The 16,640-nt window shown below is 39.8% G+C and overlaps 1 protein-coding gene across 11 annotated transcripts in view; it reads left to right on the top strand.

The window, feature by feature from the left end:
• The window catches only part of LOC118891308 (calpain-3), a 167,131-nt gene that overhangs the window by 36,700 nt on the left and 113,791 nt on the right, over positions 1–16,640 (top strand). For 6 of the 11 annotated variants that reach the window (XM_036845133.1, XM_036845129.1, XM_036845130.1 and 3 more), the window contains 3 exons: positions 1,866–1,928; positions 3,452–3,560; positions 11,503–11,630. Coding sequence is in view for 9 of the 11 variants with exons in the window: in XM_036845129.1 (XP_036701024.1) it covers positions 1,866–1,928; positions 3,452–3,560; positions 11,503–11,630 (300 nt within the window). In the remaining 2 variants the exon portion in view is untranslated. Of the gene's footprint in view, positions 1–1,865; positions 1,929–3,426; positions 3,561–11,502; positions 11,631–16,640 lie in introns of all 11 variants that reach the window. The other 5 variants (XM_036845127.1, XM_036845126.1, XM_036845125.1 and 2 more) reach the window with 1 other exon arrangement.

Here is a 16,640-nt window from a genome sequence, read left to right as displayed (position 1 = left end):
CCTGCCAATGGAGGGGACATGGGTTCGAGCCCTGGTCTGGGAGGATCACACATGCCGCGGAGCAACTAGGCCCGTGAGCCACAACTACTGAGCCTGCGCGTCTGGAGCCTGTGCCCCGCAACAAGAGAGGCCGCGACAGTGAAAGACGCATGCACCGCGATGAGGAGTGGCCCCCGCTTGCCGCAACTAGAGAAAGCGCTCACACAGAAACGAAAAAAAAAAAAAAAAAAAAAAAAAAAAAAAAAATCCAGTTAAAAAATGGGCAGAAGACCTAAATAGACATTTCACCAAGGAAGACATACAGATGGCCAAGAGGCACATGAAAAGATGCCCAACATCACTAATTATTAGAGAAATGCAAATCAAAACTACGAGGTATCACCTCACGCCGGTCAGAATGGCCATTATCAAAAAATCTAGAAACAATAAATCCTGGAAAGGGTGTGGTGAAAAGGGAACCCTCCTGCACTGTTGGTGGGAATGTAAATTGATACAACCACTATGGAGAACAGTATGGAGGTTCCTTAAAAAACTAAAAATAGAACAACCATACGACCCCGCAATCCCACTACTGGGCATATACCCTGAGAAAACCATAATTCAAAAAGAGTCATGTACCAAAATGTTCATTGCAGCTCTATTTACAATATCCAGGACATGGAAGCAACCTAAGTGTCCATCAACAGATGAATGGATAAAGAAGATGTGGCACATATATACAGTGGAATATTACTTAGCCATAAAAAGGAACTAAACTGAGTTATTTGTAGTGAGGTGGATGAACCTAGAGACTGTCATACAGAGTGAAGTAAGTCAGAAAGAGAAAAACAAATACCGTATGCTAACACATATATATAGAATCTAAAAAAAAAAAAAAAAGAAAGAAAAAAGAAAAAAAAATGGGCAGAAGAACCTAGGGGCAAGACGGGAATAAAGATGCAAACCTACTAGAGAATGGACTTGAGGATACGGGGAGAGGGAAGGGTAAGCTGGGACAAAGTGAGAGAGTGGCATGGACATCTATACACTACCAAACGTAAAATAGATAGCTAGTGGGAAGCAGCCGCATAGCACAGGGAGATCAGCTCGGTGCTTTGTGACCACCTAGAGGGGTGGGATAGGGAGGGTGGGAGGGAGGGAGATGCAAGAGGAAAGAGATATGGGGACATATGTATATGTATAACTGATTCACTTTGTTATAAAGCAGAAACTAACACACCATTGTAAAGCAATTATACTCTAATAAAGATGTTAAAAATAAATAAAAAATAAAAAACATTGGCCCCTAGATTGTCAGCATCATCTTAAAAAGCAAAGGATTTTCCTTCTCTGTCTGTTTCTATCCTTATTCTAGCACCTCGAACATACCTGTTATATCATTTGTCAGGTTGATTTGTGATGTTGGTTAGGCTCTCAAAGAAAGCTCGGACACATTACTTCTTATCTTCCTCAGAGCCCAACACTCAGCAAGAATGTTCTGAAAATATTTTGTTGAATAAATAGGTGGGTGGGTTGTTTATGTTGGTTTGGTTTGGGGCTTTTTGTTTTTACTCCTTCAGATTTTATTGTTGTAGCCATAGCCTTCAGTCATTAATTTTAAAGAACCCTTTCTCATAAGTGACGGTGCTCTTTTTCTGTTGCTTTCTGAGCAATCCCAGAACTTCATGTTTTGTTGTTTACCATGGGCGGTTTACAAAAGGATGTTGTTCTGCAGCAAACACATTATTGTGTTATGTTATGGCCATGACACAATTTTGCATCACAGTGATTTATGTCCCATGATTTATATTATAGTTAGAGAAGGTACAAAATTTGGATTCACAAACCCTATGTAAAATAAGTTTCTTAAAATGTCTTTTTATTAGTGTTGAAGATGAAGCTGTGGATAAAAACATTTTCAAAGACTGCAGCAAGATTGCTTTCTACAGGTAAGAAGAGGAAGTATATGACCTAGGTAGAATAGTTCTGAAAATATTTCAAAATTGATGTTTATTGAATTTTTGAGAACTGATAGACTTTCTGAGGAAAGAGTCAATTAGGAAATTCAGTGATTAAAGAATTTATTGACAGGAGAAATTCACCTTTACTACTCTAGCTTAACTCCTGTATTATTTTATTATTAATGTTATTATTAATTATAATTAATTATATTATATACTTATACATTATAATTAACATTACTGTGTTAATAAACAGGTATTTTAAAAGTCAAAGTGTTTTTCAACTAATGTTAAAATTTTGAATCTTTGAAGAAATAATACTTTTACATGGTTCAAAAATCAAATAATATAAAAAGATACACACTGAAAAATGTTAATCTCCTTCTTGTCCCCTTCCACCCCATTCCACATCTTTCCCTGTAAGTAACCAGATTTATTAATTTCTTATTTATCTTTCCAGTATTTCTTTTTGTGAATGCACACATTCTTATATCACCACCATTCTTACGCCAAGTAGCTTTCTATATACACTGTTGTATACCTCTTTTTTTCTGCTTCATAATTTATTATGAAGAGCTCTGTATGAGTATATGGAAATTGTCCTCTTTTTCATAGCTGTATGGTATTCCATTGAGTAAATTATAATGTATTCAGTCTCTCTCCTATTGCTAGACCCTTGGGTTGTTTTCAGTCTTGCTGTAACGTCACTGCCACAGTGAAAAGCTATACATATGTCATTTCCTACACATGCAGGTATATTTGTAGGATGAATTTCCAGGAGTGGGATTACTAGGTCAAAGAGTAAATGTATTTGAAATTTTAACTATTACCAGATATCCCTCCATAGAGATTGTGTCATTTTGCACTCCCATCACCACTATATGATTGCCTATTTCCCCAGAGCCTCACAAAATATTTCTTTAAAAATTTTTTTGAGTGTCTACCTTTATGTGGTCCTGAAGCTGAAATCACCAAAAATTACATCATACAGCTTTCTAATTTATACACACTACTCTAGAGAAAGAAAATCATATCATTTTAATTCTGAACAGGTACCTTAGAGGGAATTCTATAGTGAACTCCTGGTCACCTTGACAAACCACTGGATTATATTGGATTTCCACTAAAATTTATTAAGTTTCAATTAAAGTGTACATTTCATGGAAAGAGGGAGGGCCATCAACAAGCTAATATGTGTCATCTACGAAAACTGCCCCACCTTCTCAATAAAGGGGACAAAATACCATCCTTGAGTAGTGTTATGGTGAACAATTTTATTAGTACTCTTCTTATTATTTTATTAATTGCATTAGCACTCTGCTTATTAATTTCGTTAGCTCTCTAAATTATTGATACTCCTCTTAGTGCTTTATTGGAGTACTAATATACTGCCTGTGCCCAGTTCCCTTACTATCGAAGTGAATTTTAATGACTTCCACATGGTAATATAGTGTTTTGGAGGCTGAGAGTCACAAATCATTCTCAGGCGTCTGTATACTCCAAATCTGTAGGCGTCAGAAACAGCGGCTCTCCAAGCAGTCTACCTATCGGGCATTACTAGACTCAGTCACGGCAGGCAAAGAGAGCACCAGGTTCCAAATCATCAACGAAGCAGCTAAGGTGAGAAAAAGTATTTTCTACAGAGAATTATTTGTTTCTATATTTATTTGGGTTGAATGAAGTAAATTTCCACAAAGGCTAATTAAACTATGCTTCAAAAATAAACTTTGTGAGAGAAGTGATGCCATCTTTTTAATATCTACACAATGCTACTTTAAAAGTAATATGACTATCAACATACAGATTGCCTTGTATCAGATGCTTTCTTAGATGTTTTACAAATGTTATTTCCTTTTAATTAATCTTCAGAATACATCTAAGAGGTACATTGCATTGTCCGTAATTTTCAGGTAAGGAAATTGAAGTCTAAAATGCCACTTGCTCAAAGTCATAGCTAGTAACCAGAATTTTCACCTGTGACTGTAGACTCTGTCACACACCCACGCTTTTTTTATCACTATTACACAACATACCCTCAAGCAAGGTACAGATTCAGTGAATGTCCAAACCTCAAAATGTCAGTGGGCCAGAGGAACAATGGTCTATGCAGTTGAATAAGTCACAAATGTTCCCTCCCCTAAGCTGCTTCACTAACAGATCACCATAGTTATTACATGCTGAAAGGATTAGAGCAGTATCCTAAGTGCTTTTTCTCATCTGTCAAGTTTTCACACTACTTCAGATGGGCCAGTCACAGAGGAAGTGCTGTGGGCCGGGCTAGGAAGTGTGGTTATGCACAAGTAGCTGATGCTTCCAACCTGACCCTCACTTCACATCCTCCCCTGTCTTCGAAAGGTGTCCTAAGCTTCTAAGGCCTCCCAGACCAATCTGGTTTAATTGGTAATTCGCTGAAGGACATAGGTAAAGACATGCAGTTTAGTCCCATAACAGCTTAGATAGTAATTCCATCCGCTCACTAACAAATCCCAGTTCTGGGAAGCAGACTGAGAAGACATCCCCACTTTCACTGCAGCATTGTGAGAGATCTTGTGACTACCTTAGCGCTTGCCGTATAACATTACACTGAGGAATCTTCTTGGAGAAGACAGAGCAAACACTGCCCCACAACATCAGGGCGTTCTCTGTAACATTTGTAAGGCCTTTAACTTAGCCGGGAGGCTCAACTTTATTCCCAGGCAGGAGGAGCAATGGCACGGTGAGGAAGGCTACCTTCCATATGAAGTTTTAGAGATTTTAGTCACTTCAAAGGTGTAGAATCCTCTAACATAGCTTTCTTGCCTGAATTCAAAATAGGGGCTAGAATCATATCAACAGTTTGTGTTCTCTATCCCCATCCCTTTTTCCCAACTTATGGTTACTTAAGGATGTAGTCGTGGTAGCAGCACACTTAGTTCTTTTCTCTTAACTACACTGAAGGGATGGTTAGCCTTTCTTCAAAACCTAGTGCTACTTCTTAATACCACTCATTTTTTTCTGGAGGAATTTCCCCCCTTGCTTGGCATCTGTGCAACCTTTGAGTTCACAGCTCATGGTACCCCGGAAGTCATAGTTCCTCAACTACTGATCCAGGTCTCCCAAACTTTACATCCTTTTGTAGCCAAGTTTGAAAGCTGTTCATGGGAAAACATGGGGCAGCATTAATTTCTTTCCTAGAGAGCCACCCGCAATTTGCATGTGGTCTAATAGCCCAATACCCAGCCAAACCCCCGTATTCAGGGTCAGCAAAAGCACTTGGCTCCAGGAAATGCAAGGAGTCCACCAGAGACCTTCCAGGAGTCGGTAGGCCTTTAATACCAGCAGTCAGATCCCTTCCTTTCTCATTTTTCCTGTCATTGGCTCTTTTTCCTTCTTGCCTCTGATGTGTCTAGCCCCAGAGAGTTGTAGCTGTCCCATGGTCAGGGCAGGAATCCCTTTCTGTCCCTGGGGAGGCTCAGTCTGTTGCGCACCTGAACAATCCACTGTCGTGACGACACACGACACGTGCCGAAGCAGAGTAAATGAGGCACTCGGAATACCAGTGTGTGCCAACATGCAACTTCTCAATGCAGCTCCACACCAGTGAAGTTAGTGGTGGATCCTCTCACACTGCCTTTTACAAGACGATAGGTCAGCTTCTCTGTACACACCTCTCTTTGGATCCTGAAAATATGAGGGACAATGCTGTTCAGGTCAGGTGCCAGAACCAGAGCCCACTAGATAATGGATGCCTTCAAAGGAAAAGAAGCCACAGTCCAGGAGGACCCATGAGAGCTCAGCGCAAGACAGCACATGGCTCAGAAGGGAGTGAGGAGCCAGACAAGCAAGGGCAAGTGATCCAGGATGTCAGCAACGTGGCTCCCAAGACAGACTTTGAGGACCCCTTGGAACAGACACAATGTTCAGGTGTTGGAAATAACAGTGCTGCACAGGGAATCTGCATGCTCTGATGTCAGGCAAATGCATGCAATGTATGTTCTGGGAGGTCACCCTAAAATTCTGAACTGAACGTCATTTTAATGTCCTCCTTGTCCCTTGGAGTTGAGATGACTAATAGGGACTTAAGGCTTCGTGCCCTCTATCAGTTTGATAGGGACAACAAAGATCCAAACAGTAATTTCTAAAGTTGTCTGAACCTTGTATCCTGCTCACTGCATAGTCAAGGAGCCTCCATTAGAGGTTGTTTCTGGGATGAGATGGGTGTTTCATGGGAGATTTCACAGTAGGATCTGGTATGGATATGGTCTGGAGATTTTTAAAAAGCCACGTACATCCACTTATTCAGAATGATAGCTTTTTATTTCAGGTTCGGAGAGACAGAGCCCAAAGTCTAAGAGGATCATATTCAGCTCACAGCTGCACTTCTCAGATTTCACTGATGAGGCAGATTCTGACAAACCCAGCACTCTTAGTGCCTACCTGCCCTCACACCATTAAAACTCTTAAAGCAATAATTTTGTTGTCAGGCTTTGTTGTTAATTTTTGAAATCCTTCTTCCCAACTCCCTTCTCCCAACCTGCCACTTAATAAGCAACCAGGAAACAGAACCATGTTTCATTCACCGTTGTCTTAGTGAGCTCACACTGCTATAACATAAGCTGGGTGTCTTAACAAACCTTTATTTCGCACAGTTCTGGAGTCTGGGAAGCCCAAGATCAAGGTCCCACTTCCTGCCCTGTAGACTGCCACCTCCTTAGTGTACAGTTGACCCTTGAACAATGCAGGGGTTAGCAGTGGAATATCCAAGTATGACTTCACAGTCGGCCCTCAGTATACAGGGTTCCACATCCACGATTCAACCAACCAAGGATTGTATGGTACTATAGTAAGTATTTATTGAAAAAAAATCCATATATAAGTGGACCCATGCTGTTCAAATCTCTGTTCAAGGGTCAACTGTATATTCACATGATGGAGAGACAGCTAACTCTCTGGTCTCTTCCTGTAAAGGCAGTAATCCCATCATGACTCCACCCTCATGACCTCATCAAAACCTAAACACCTCCCAAGGCCCCATCTCCAAGTGCCATCACATTGAGGGTTAGGGCTTCAACATATGAATTGAAGGGTTGGAGAATGGGGAGGGTTTGGGGAGGGGGGAAAATTCAGTCCATAGCAAACATGATGTTCCTGGGACACAGTAATGTTACAAAATAAACTGAAGTGTTGCCCTGTGTGTTGCCTCTAGGTCAGGACATCTAGGCTTTGAAGAAAAGCTGGTTGCAGGTTCAAATCCCTAAGTTTTCTCACATAGGGTCCTATTTCTTATGACAAAATAATCAGATATTTGATAAAGAAGCTTCCAGAAAAAAATCTTAAAGGAGTTATCAGTAAAGTGTTGACTGCTTTTTTAGACCTCTTTTTTTCTACTATTATCAATTTTTTACCTTCAGTCAAAATTTGACCTGGATTGAGAAAAAGAGAAGATCTAGTCTTGTGACACCAGAGCAGGGAAATTTATGCTATCTTCTGAGTGTACCTAAAAAGCACTGCTAGCAAGGCTATTTGGAACAGACCTACATCTTTGACCTACTTTATGTTGCTAATTTTTATGCTTTTTCATGACATGGATGAACTATTTGGCAAAATGTTTATTTTGCAGCCTGTTTGCAAGTTTTCACTGGTGACAACACTTCTGGCAGCTTCTCCAAGGATACAGGGATATCTCTGAGCACCTCCATGAAGTTATCCCTTGCGTCTTCATCTAAGCAATGGGGCTTTGCCCAACCAGCCACCTCCTCAACAGATGAGGAACAACTACTACTGGTTAATCAGGACTGTTTCTGCAGAAATGGCCAGGAACAGGCAGCTTATTGGGGAACTGGCCAAGCAATCAGAAGCATACCTGGACAGGCTAATTGTCCTTGGGGAACATGCTAATGCCCAGTGTGAACTTGCCAGCGTTCTCCATAGAGAATCAGTGCTTGCAATAAACCAACTGGCTACAACTGTGGAAGGGGCAATAAGTGCCCTACAGCAATTTAATGAATCTTAGACCATTCTCTGAATCCTGGAAGGTCTTGACCAATAGCTGAGAGAGGTCCTTGCCCACTCCTCTAGGCCTTTTAGGTTAACTATTCCTTATAATATAGTAGAGAGACCTAGTTCCAGAGGACAAGCAAGATCTACCCATCATGGAGAAGTTGATGGGGTCATAATTTCCCTTATTAATACCCACCACCATTTAAATATGTGTTCGAGGGCTGTTCTGTTAACTCAGTCATAGTCTCTACTAGTTTTGGGTGAAATTAAAAAAAAAAAACTTTTAATGGAACTGTGATCATTCCACTGCTTGAATGTATAGACAAGGCTGTTTTTACCACCATGATTTTTATAACCTGTCTCATATTTTTGCCCTTGTGGCCAAAAAAACTAGACTTAGGGATAACGAACTACTGGGTTTTATTTTTATTCAGTATGGGAGAAATAAGATAGGAAAAGGAGATTTATGCTCTCCCAGATTATGAGAGGTGAGCCTCTGAATGAAAAACCAAGTAGAGACTTGTGGTACTGAAATGAACCTCCAAAATGTATTCCTTTCTTTGAGGATTTATTTCATCTTCTCTGTGTAGGAGGACATTTACACATCTTAAATCTTTCTAGGGGAGCAAAACCCATGCTGTCTCACCTTATTTTAAATGTTTAATTTTATGTTTCTTCACTTATTTTACATAAATCCATCTTGCTGCAGTTTTTACTGCTATTCTCTAAATATTAACATTAAATAATTCTGAGTTTATGCAATCTAACTTCTGTAACAACGTATTTTTTATTGTCATTTTTAATCACTAATAGAGATTCAATAATTTATTTGTATATTATTTTAAAATAAATGTCCAAACAGGTCTCTAGAGAACAGAAATGTTTAGAAATTCTTAATGTTTTAGATAGAAGGATGTAACATTCATGTCCTGACTTTTTGACAGCCCAGTTTTGGTTGAAGAATTGGACAATAACTGGCAGTTAAGAAGCCCAGGGAAGTGGTTTATAAACTGTCACGCACAGAGCCCTGAGGTTTCCGTAGAGGTGTCTCAGGACTCAGTGCAGGGAGGGGAGGGGGCTCAACCGTAGAGGCTCTGAGCCACTTCCTGCTGTCTTCAATCCAAGTAGCTTTACTTATTGGACTTCTGAGAGTCTGCTGCTGTTGATTTTTTAAGCCAGTAAAAACAGCATGAGCCAGATCATACAAGCAAATGTATACTAAGGTCTAAGGAAATTATGTGCTTGGAATATGAAGCTATGTTGATGATAATAAGAGATAAGAATGAATCTGGATATTGACTTTGCAAAGGGCTACCTATTGGCAAAATTGGTTTGCTTAATTAAGTTAAAATGAAAACAAAGTGGGGCTTTGACTCTGATTTGTATGTTTGCTTGCCTAGGGTTATTATAGGAAAAGCAGGGTTATTGCTACCTTCTCTCATATAATTAGGATTCTTTACTAGGCTGCAGCCTCAAGAACAGAACATATCAGACCAGTCTTTGGTTTAAAAAAATAAAAATTTTTAAGAAAGTTATTTTACTAATAATGGGAGGATCTCTGAGTATATAAACTAAATGCAATTTGTTAATCACATATAAGCAGACAACCTGTGTGCCCTCTGCTTAGGATGTTCTTGCCCATTTTTGCCTACCCAAAGTCCTACTAATCCCTCAAGGCCCTGCTTAAGTCCCTCTTCCTCCAGAGAGATGTCCCAGAACCCCTCTTCTTACAGTCATCAATATTCCCCTTCCTTTTCTCCCGCAGCACGTGTCCTTGTCCTGTCTCAGCATTTATCATAAAATGCTTTACAGTTACTATATAGGTGTTGCCTCTAAATTGCACTCTCCCTAAGAGTTTAGCCATCCTTTTCACAGCAATCAGCACTTCGCAATATTAGATGCCAAATAAATGTTAGTTGAATTAAATTTGAGAGAGTAGTGGAAATTTATGTCTAACTTGGGAGGGAATACATAATCTAACAGGATTTCAGCCTTATATTTGGATACATTTTCAAATCTTAGAATTCTGATGGCACACTTGAAGTAAATCAAATATACAAATGAATATTAAACATATAAGCAGTAATTACAGTATGATTGGGGGTGGGGGAAAGGGGGAGGTGTTGGCCAAAGAGTACAAACTTCCAACTATAATAAGATGACTAACAGCATAGTGATTGTAGTTAATAATACTCTATTATATACTTGAAAGTTGCTAAGAGAGATCTTAAATGTTCACACCACAAAAAGGAAATGGTAATTATGTGACTTGATGCAGATGTTAGCTAATGCTATGGTGGTGATCATTTTTGCAATATATAAGTATCAAATCAAGGAGTTGTACAACTTAAACTTACACAATATGCCAATTATTTCTCAATAAAGCTGGGGAAAAAATTATTATTGTATGATCAGTACTACATCATAACCTTGTTTTAAGAATGTCTGTAAAAGCAGCCACAGCCTATTTACCATTATTTACCTGGTCACTCTTCAGTGTCCTGTCACTTTTCAAGTGCCCTGACTACTTTCCTATATTCTGAAGAAGCAAGGTTCCAGTAACATCGTTTTGGGGGGGAGGGATTGTTTTTGTTTTTGTTTTTGTTTTTTGGTGCTGCATTAATATTATCCCTGCTTCCTATATCTTGCTTGCACCACATCATACCTGTTCTGTGTGTTACCTCACACAGGCTACCCAGCTTAGCCTTTCATTTAACAGACATTATAGTAACAATACACAGACCCAGTTGTAACCAGAATTTGGCATCATACTGTACTTAATGATTTGCAACCAGTGCAGCATGGCACATCAGTTGAAAACCACTGTCTTAAGATATTTCCCTAATCTTGATGCCTCATTTTGTAATCTAAATCCAGCCATCTCTGCCTTCAGAGTTTGTTGTTATTGTTTTATTTTTCAAATTCTGTATTCTCTTTATGATTCTATGTTGCTTCCATCTTTCATCATAGGCAGTATTTAACCTAAATTCTCCATCCTCTTGAGAAAGCTGAGAATATCCCAGCCTCTAGAGAAAGTTCCCCAGACCTTAACCTAAGTGTACAGGAAGTGCCTTGATTTTAGCACAGGAAGCCTTATTCATCTACAGTAGAGAACCCCAATGACCACCATTTTACTGTCTATTCTTTTCTATTCTGTGGCTTGTTACCCTTCATCTTTCGTTCAACTGGAATCCAGTTACTCTAGTTTTAACACCAAACTCTTATTCTTAAGATACCTGTACTTTATCATAGATACAGTGGGCCACATGTCCCAATTTTGCAAGGGCAGTTTCAGTTTATGCTTGTCATCCACTATCATTATTAATAGAGAGCCCTCTCACTCTTAACAGTCCTGGTCTGGACAATTATATGTTTGCCTAACCATAGAACACATAGGAGTTGTTTGTTTCTACTACAGGTAGAGCCAAGCAAGTACATATAGACTGGGGAGCCTTTCCTTCATGATTGCCGTTGTTCTCCAGTTTGCTTGGCCTATAATAATTTAAGCATAGTTTTCTAATTATCGTAATTTGTAGAACTGACCTGGGTAACCTGTTGAAACTAATCTCGTGTGTGTTCCCAGGTTCCTCTCCTGGCTGAAGTTTATGGTATAGAGGGAAATATTTTCAGGCTTAAAATCAATGAAGAAACACCCTTGAAACCCAGATATGAAGTTCCTGATGTCCTCACAAGCAAGCCAAGCCCTGTAAGGTAAGCCAAGAAACACGCTACCTTGGATACACCCTTAATATGTTCTTCTATCATACCTTGAGTAGCAGCTTTTGTATGAGTCTCATATTTTGTTTCTTCAAAGATACAACCATTTGCAGAGTTAGTTTTCAGTTATTTGGGGATAAATTTATCCATTTTGATGTTATCCATTCTGTACTCTCTTCCTCCACCATTTGACTCATCAGCACTTATTAATGGGGAGAAGCAGAGCTTCTGATCTTCTCTCCTCCTCACAAAGTAAGCGGTTTATCAGCCAGACTTTGGGAGCAAGCAGGAGAGCTGTTTAATTGACTCACTCAGATGAGTAGCAGGGCTCCAGAGATCCAATGTACTAGCCAAACTCCCATGCTTACAGTAATTTATACAGTTAGACTGACTCACTTTTAATTAATGGCAGTCTCAGAAGTCTAACATGTAATCTGTCTTAGAGTCAGAGATAAATTAATAATCAGTTTCTAGGTGGAAAAAAAATCTTTGGGGATTAAAGCATTTTTCATATACCTGCAGAATCTGCATCAATTCTCAGCACATTTTCCGGTGATATTTTAACTTGGTTCTGTCTGTTGGTTTGTTATTTTCTTTGTATCATGTCACTAAGGGAATATAAGATTATGCCAGATACTTTAATTTTCACTACATTATTATCATAGTTTTATGTAGATTATTTTTTCCATGAAAATCTAATAAAAAGTTAATAAATTATGGGACTTCCCTGGTGGTCCAGTGGTAAAGAGTCCGCCTTCCAATGCAGGGGACGCAGGTTCGATCCTTGGTCAGGGAACTAAGATCCCACATGCCGCAGGGCAGCTAAGCCTGCGTGCCACAACTACAGAGCCCATGCGCTCTGGAGCCCACACGCCGCAACCAGAGAGAAGTTCACGTGCTGCAATGAAGAGCCTGCGCACCGCAACGAAAGAGCCCACATGCCACAACAAAGATCCTGCGTGTTGCAATTAAGACCTGACACAGCCAAAAAAAAAAGTTCCTAAATTATAAGGAGAAATTAATTTAGCTATGCTAGAACTATCATAAGTTTAAAATATATCACTGAGCCACTACTATATGCTAAGAACTTAGGAAATAAAAATTAAAAGCGGACTATTCTCATGGCTTTGCAGTTTGGCAAATGAGAGAGAGAGAGAGAGAGAGAGAGAGAGAGAGAGTGTGTGTGTGTGTGTGTGTGTGTGTGTGTGTGTATTTCCTCTTGGTCACATTACATTATTTTTTACTCTCCTGGACGATTCATTTTACTAGTAGACCTTTAACATTTTTACATCTGTGTTCATAAGTAACATTAGTCTATAGTTTTTCTGTGCTATCTTTGCCAGGTTTTGGAGTCAGGGTGTTATTCGCATTGTGTAGTAAATATGGTATATTAGTTTTGCTTCTATTTCAGCCTTTTTCTAGAGGACCTTTGGCTACTGTAGTAACTAAAAACTACATTTCTCCATTTCCCAGACTCCCATGTAGCTAGTTTCTGATGTAATTCAGATTCCACCAATCAGATGCACTTACAGTTATCTTGATTTCAGAACTGAGTCTCCCATTTTGCTGGTGTGCATCAGCAGCTATAGAATGACTCTAGAGCCACTAGTTAGGGCAGTGGTTTCCCGATCTCTGGATTGCAGCTAAGTTGGCATGATCCTGGAGCCCAGCAGTTGCCACATTGACTTCTGATTACCCAGCTTCCTGATTCCAGCTGAGAGAGAAGTTCTGTTGGCCTGCAGTTATGCAGTATTTTTCTAGGAGTCATTACTGGACACTCAGCCAGGAACCTGCTACCTCAAACCTTCCATGATGTTGTAAGCTAATAATTCCTCCATATTAAGTCATTTACTTTCTGGTTAAAATAGCCAGAGTTGTTTCTGTTATCTACAGTTGAGTTTTGGTTAACATAGTCATTGATATCAGAATGAGTATAAGCAACAGACCCTCAAGGATGGGAATCTGAGCTTAGTTAGCTGATCTACTTGGATTTGAAGGCAGTGAGGACCTGGTTTTCATTGGACGGTGAGATATTAGTGTTTTGGGCTGAATACTACCCTCCCCCACCAGACTCATATGTTGAAGCCCTAACCCCCCATACCTCAGAATGTGACTATTCCGAGATAGAGCCTTTGAACAGGTAATTAAGTTAAAATAGGGTCATTAGGGTGGGCCCTAATCCAATATGACTGGTGTCTTGTAAGAGGAGGAGATTAGGATACAGATAACACAGACAAAGGGATGGCCATGTGACGACACAGCAAGTGGATGGCCATCTGCAAGCCAAGAAGAAAAGCCTCAGAAGAAACCAAACCTGCTGACACTTTGATCTAGCATTTCTGGCCTCCAGAATTGTGAGAAAATAAATTTCTGATGTTTAAGCCCCCCAGTCTGTGGTATTTTGTTATGGCAGCTCTAGCAAATTAATACGACTAGCAATAAACCACGGCATTCTGTGACAGTCACTTAAATTACTACTTGTGGTTGCCTGAAATAGAGTGCCTATTGAAAGCATGGCTCTGGAAAACCAAGTGGTGGGGCCATAGCATAGCATGATTGCCATACAAAATTCAAAACTCTGAGGTGGCCTGGCTGCTATTAATTTCACTGAAGAACTTAAAGAAAACAGCAGTTTCAGGCTTTTAAATTCTTAGCATTGTCAGAAACTTAATAGATTTCTATGACAATCCTAAAAGTCGTATCTACAGAGTCCTTGTAGCTGAAAATCAGATACAGAGTTAGATTCTGTGGTTTGCTGAATTAGAGCGTAAATTGAATTCACAGCTTCATCAGGTCTATGAATTTAGGGCATCAACTGTGAAAAGGTAGGACTCCCCAAAATTGAATAGCAACATTTGGGAAGATTTGGATAACCCTGAGTACCCAAACCTCAAAATTCCACTGAGTCTCCCAGTTCAGCAGAAGCAGCTCCTTCTCCTCTATCTGATAAGGCTGATCTTACCTGCTTGGACACCCCGTGTTAACCTCACCTGAAATATACTGTGCCAGGGGATTCCAGTGCTCCCTGTGCTTCACCCTTACCACCCTTCACTGCCTCCAAACCCACTATCGCGTCAGACCCCAACATGCCTAGGGAGCCAATTATAGTCACACCCAGGAGGAAAAGGCTTACACGCCTAAAGAATTATAAGATTTTATACTGGCAAAAATCTGGGAAATATGCATGGAAATGATTTCTGAGGGACTTCTAGACCGGAAGGAAGGACCATAACTTTAGGATCATGCTAAATTTACTGACATGGGTTCAGGTACCAGAGAATTCAGATTTAATATGCTAGCTTGGACAGCTGAAAGTGGTTCTAATTATTTGCTTGGTTAAGTATAACTTGAACTCAGCTATGGACTGTGCTGAATGAAACTGAGATACCAGAAATTTCTTGGCGCTGTGTAGAAGAAATGATTCATAGACTTAGGGAGATAAAGATGTTGAAGTGGATATGTCATATGCATCTAGCCCCTAATTCTGTTCTCCAAAGGATCCAAAAGATACTCCCTTCATTGAGAAATACATTAGTGAGGGAACACTTGGAAAACATTATAGTGAGTGAATGTCTTTTCTGAGCTAGAGATAATGGTGGGAATGGTACCATTAAAATGGGCTCCCTGATTTCAGTGGAAATGATGAGACTCTAGGTAGCAGAGTCAAAGTAGCAGCATTTAGTTGTAAGAGACAAGGTAGACGTGTTTCCATAACAGGGCCTGTGTGGTACTCAAAATGGCTCAACCCTCAGGGCAGTGCACAATACGTCAAGCTGTCCATTAGGCTGAAATAGATGGACTAAAGTCCTACTTGACAGAATAATCAAAAGAACTCTATTTAGGTTTGATGAACAGTGAGACACAACCTCTCAAACTACAAAGTTAATTTCCAGAACCTAAAGCAGCTTGCTTGAGGGGAAGGCCTAGAATCCAGGGAGGAGGTTGTAAAGATATAATAAGATCATAAACTATCCCTCCTAATCCTCCCTAAAGAGGCCTGTGACAAGGGTGACTATGCACTAGAAAAATATCTAGACCTAGGGATTTTATTTTTTTAATTTTTATATCTTTATTGGAGGATAATTGCTTTACAATGTTGTGTTAGTTTTTGCTGTACAACAAAGTGAATCAGCTATACGTATACATATATCCCCATATCCCCTCCCTCTTGAGCCTCCCTCCCACCGTCCCTATTCCACCCCTCCAGGTCATCACAAAGCACTGAGCTGATCTCCCTGTGCTATGCAGCAGCTTCCCACTAGCCATGTATTTTACATTTGGTAGTGTATATATGTCAATGCTGCTCTCTTACTTCATCCCAGCTTCCCCTTGCCCCTGTGTCCTCAAGTCCATTCTCTACATCTGCGTCTTTATTCCTGCCCTGCCACTAGGTTCATCAGTACCGTTTTTAGATTCCATATATGGGCATTAGCATACCGTTATTTGTTTTTCTCTTTCTGACTTACTTTACTCTGTATGGCAGACTCTAGGTCCATCCACCTCACTACAAATAACTCAATTTCGTTCCTTTTTATGGCTGAGTAATATTCCATTATATATATGTGCCACATCTTCTTTATCCATTCATCTGTCGATGGACATTTAGGTTGCTTCCATGACCTGGCTACTGTAAATAGTGCTGCAATGAACATTGTGGTACATGTATCTTTTTGAATTATGGTTTTCTCAGGGTATATGCCCAGTAGTGGGATTGCTGGGTCATATGGTAGTTCTATTTTTAGTTTTTAAGGAACCTCCATACTGTTCTCCATAGTGGTTGTATCAATTTACATTCCCACCAACAGTGCAAGAGGGTTCCCTTTTCTCCACACCCTCTCCAGCACTTATTGTTTCTAGATTTTTTGACGATGGCCATTCTGACCAGTGTGAGGTGATACCTCATTGTGGTTTTGGTTTGCATTTCTCTAACGATTAGTGATGTTCAGCATCTTTTCATGTGTTTGTTGGCAATCTGATGTCTACTTTGGAGAAATGTCTATTTGG

The sequence above is a fragment of the Balaenoptera musculus genome, chromosome 2 (assembly GCF_009873245.2).
Source record: "Balaenoptera musculus isolate JJ_BM4_2016_0621 chromosome 2, mBalMus1.pri.v3, whole genome shotgun sequence".
Lineage (NCBI taxonomy): Eukaryota > Metazoa > Chordata > Mammalia > Artiodactyla > Balaenopteridae > Balaenoptera > Balaenoptera musculus.
The sequence above is the reverse complement of the archived record's forward strand: the minus strand, read 5'-3'. Positions and strand labels throughout refer to the sequence as shown.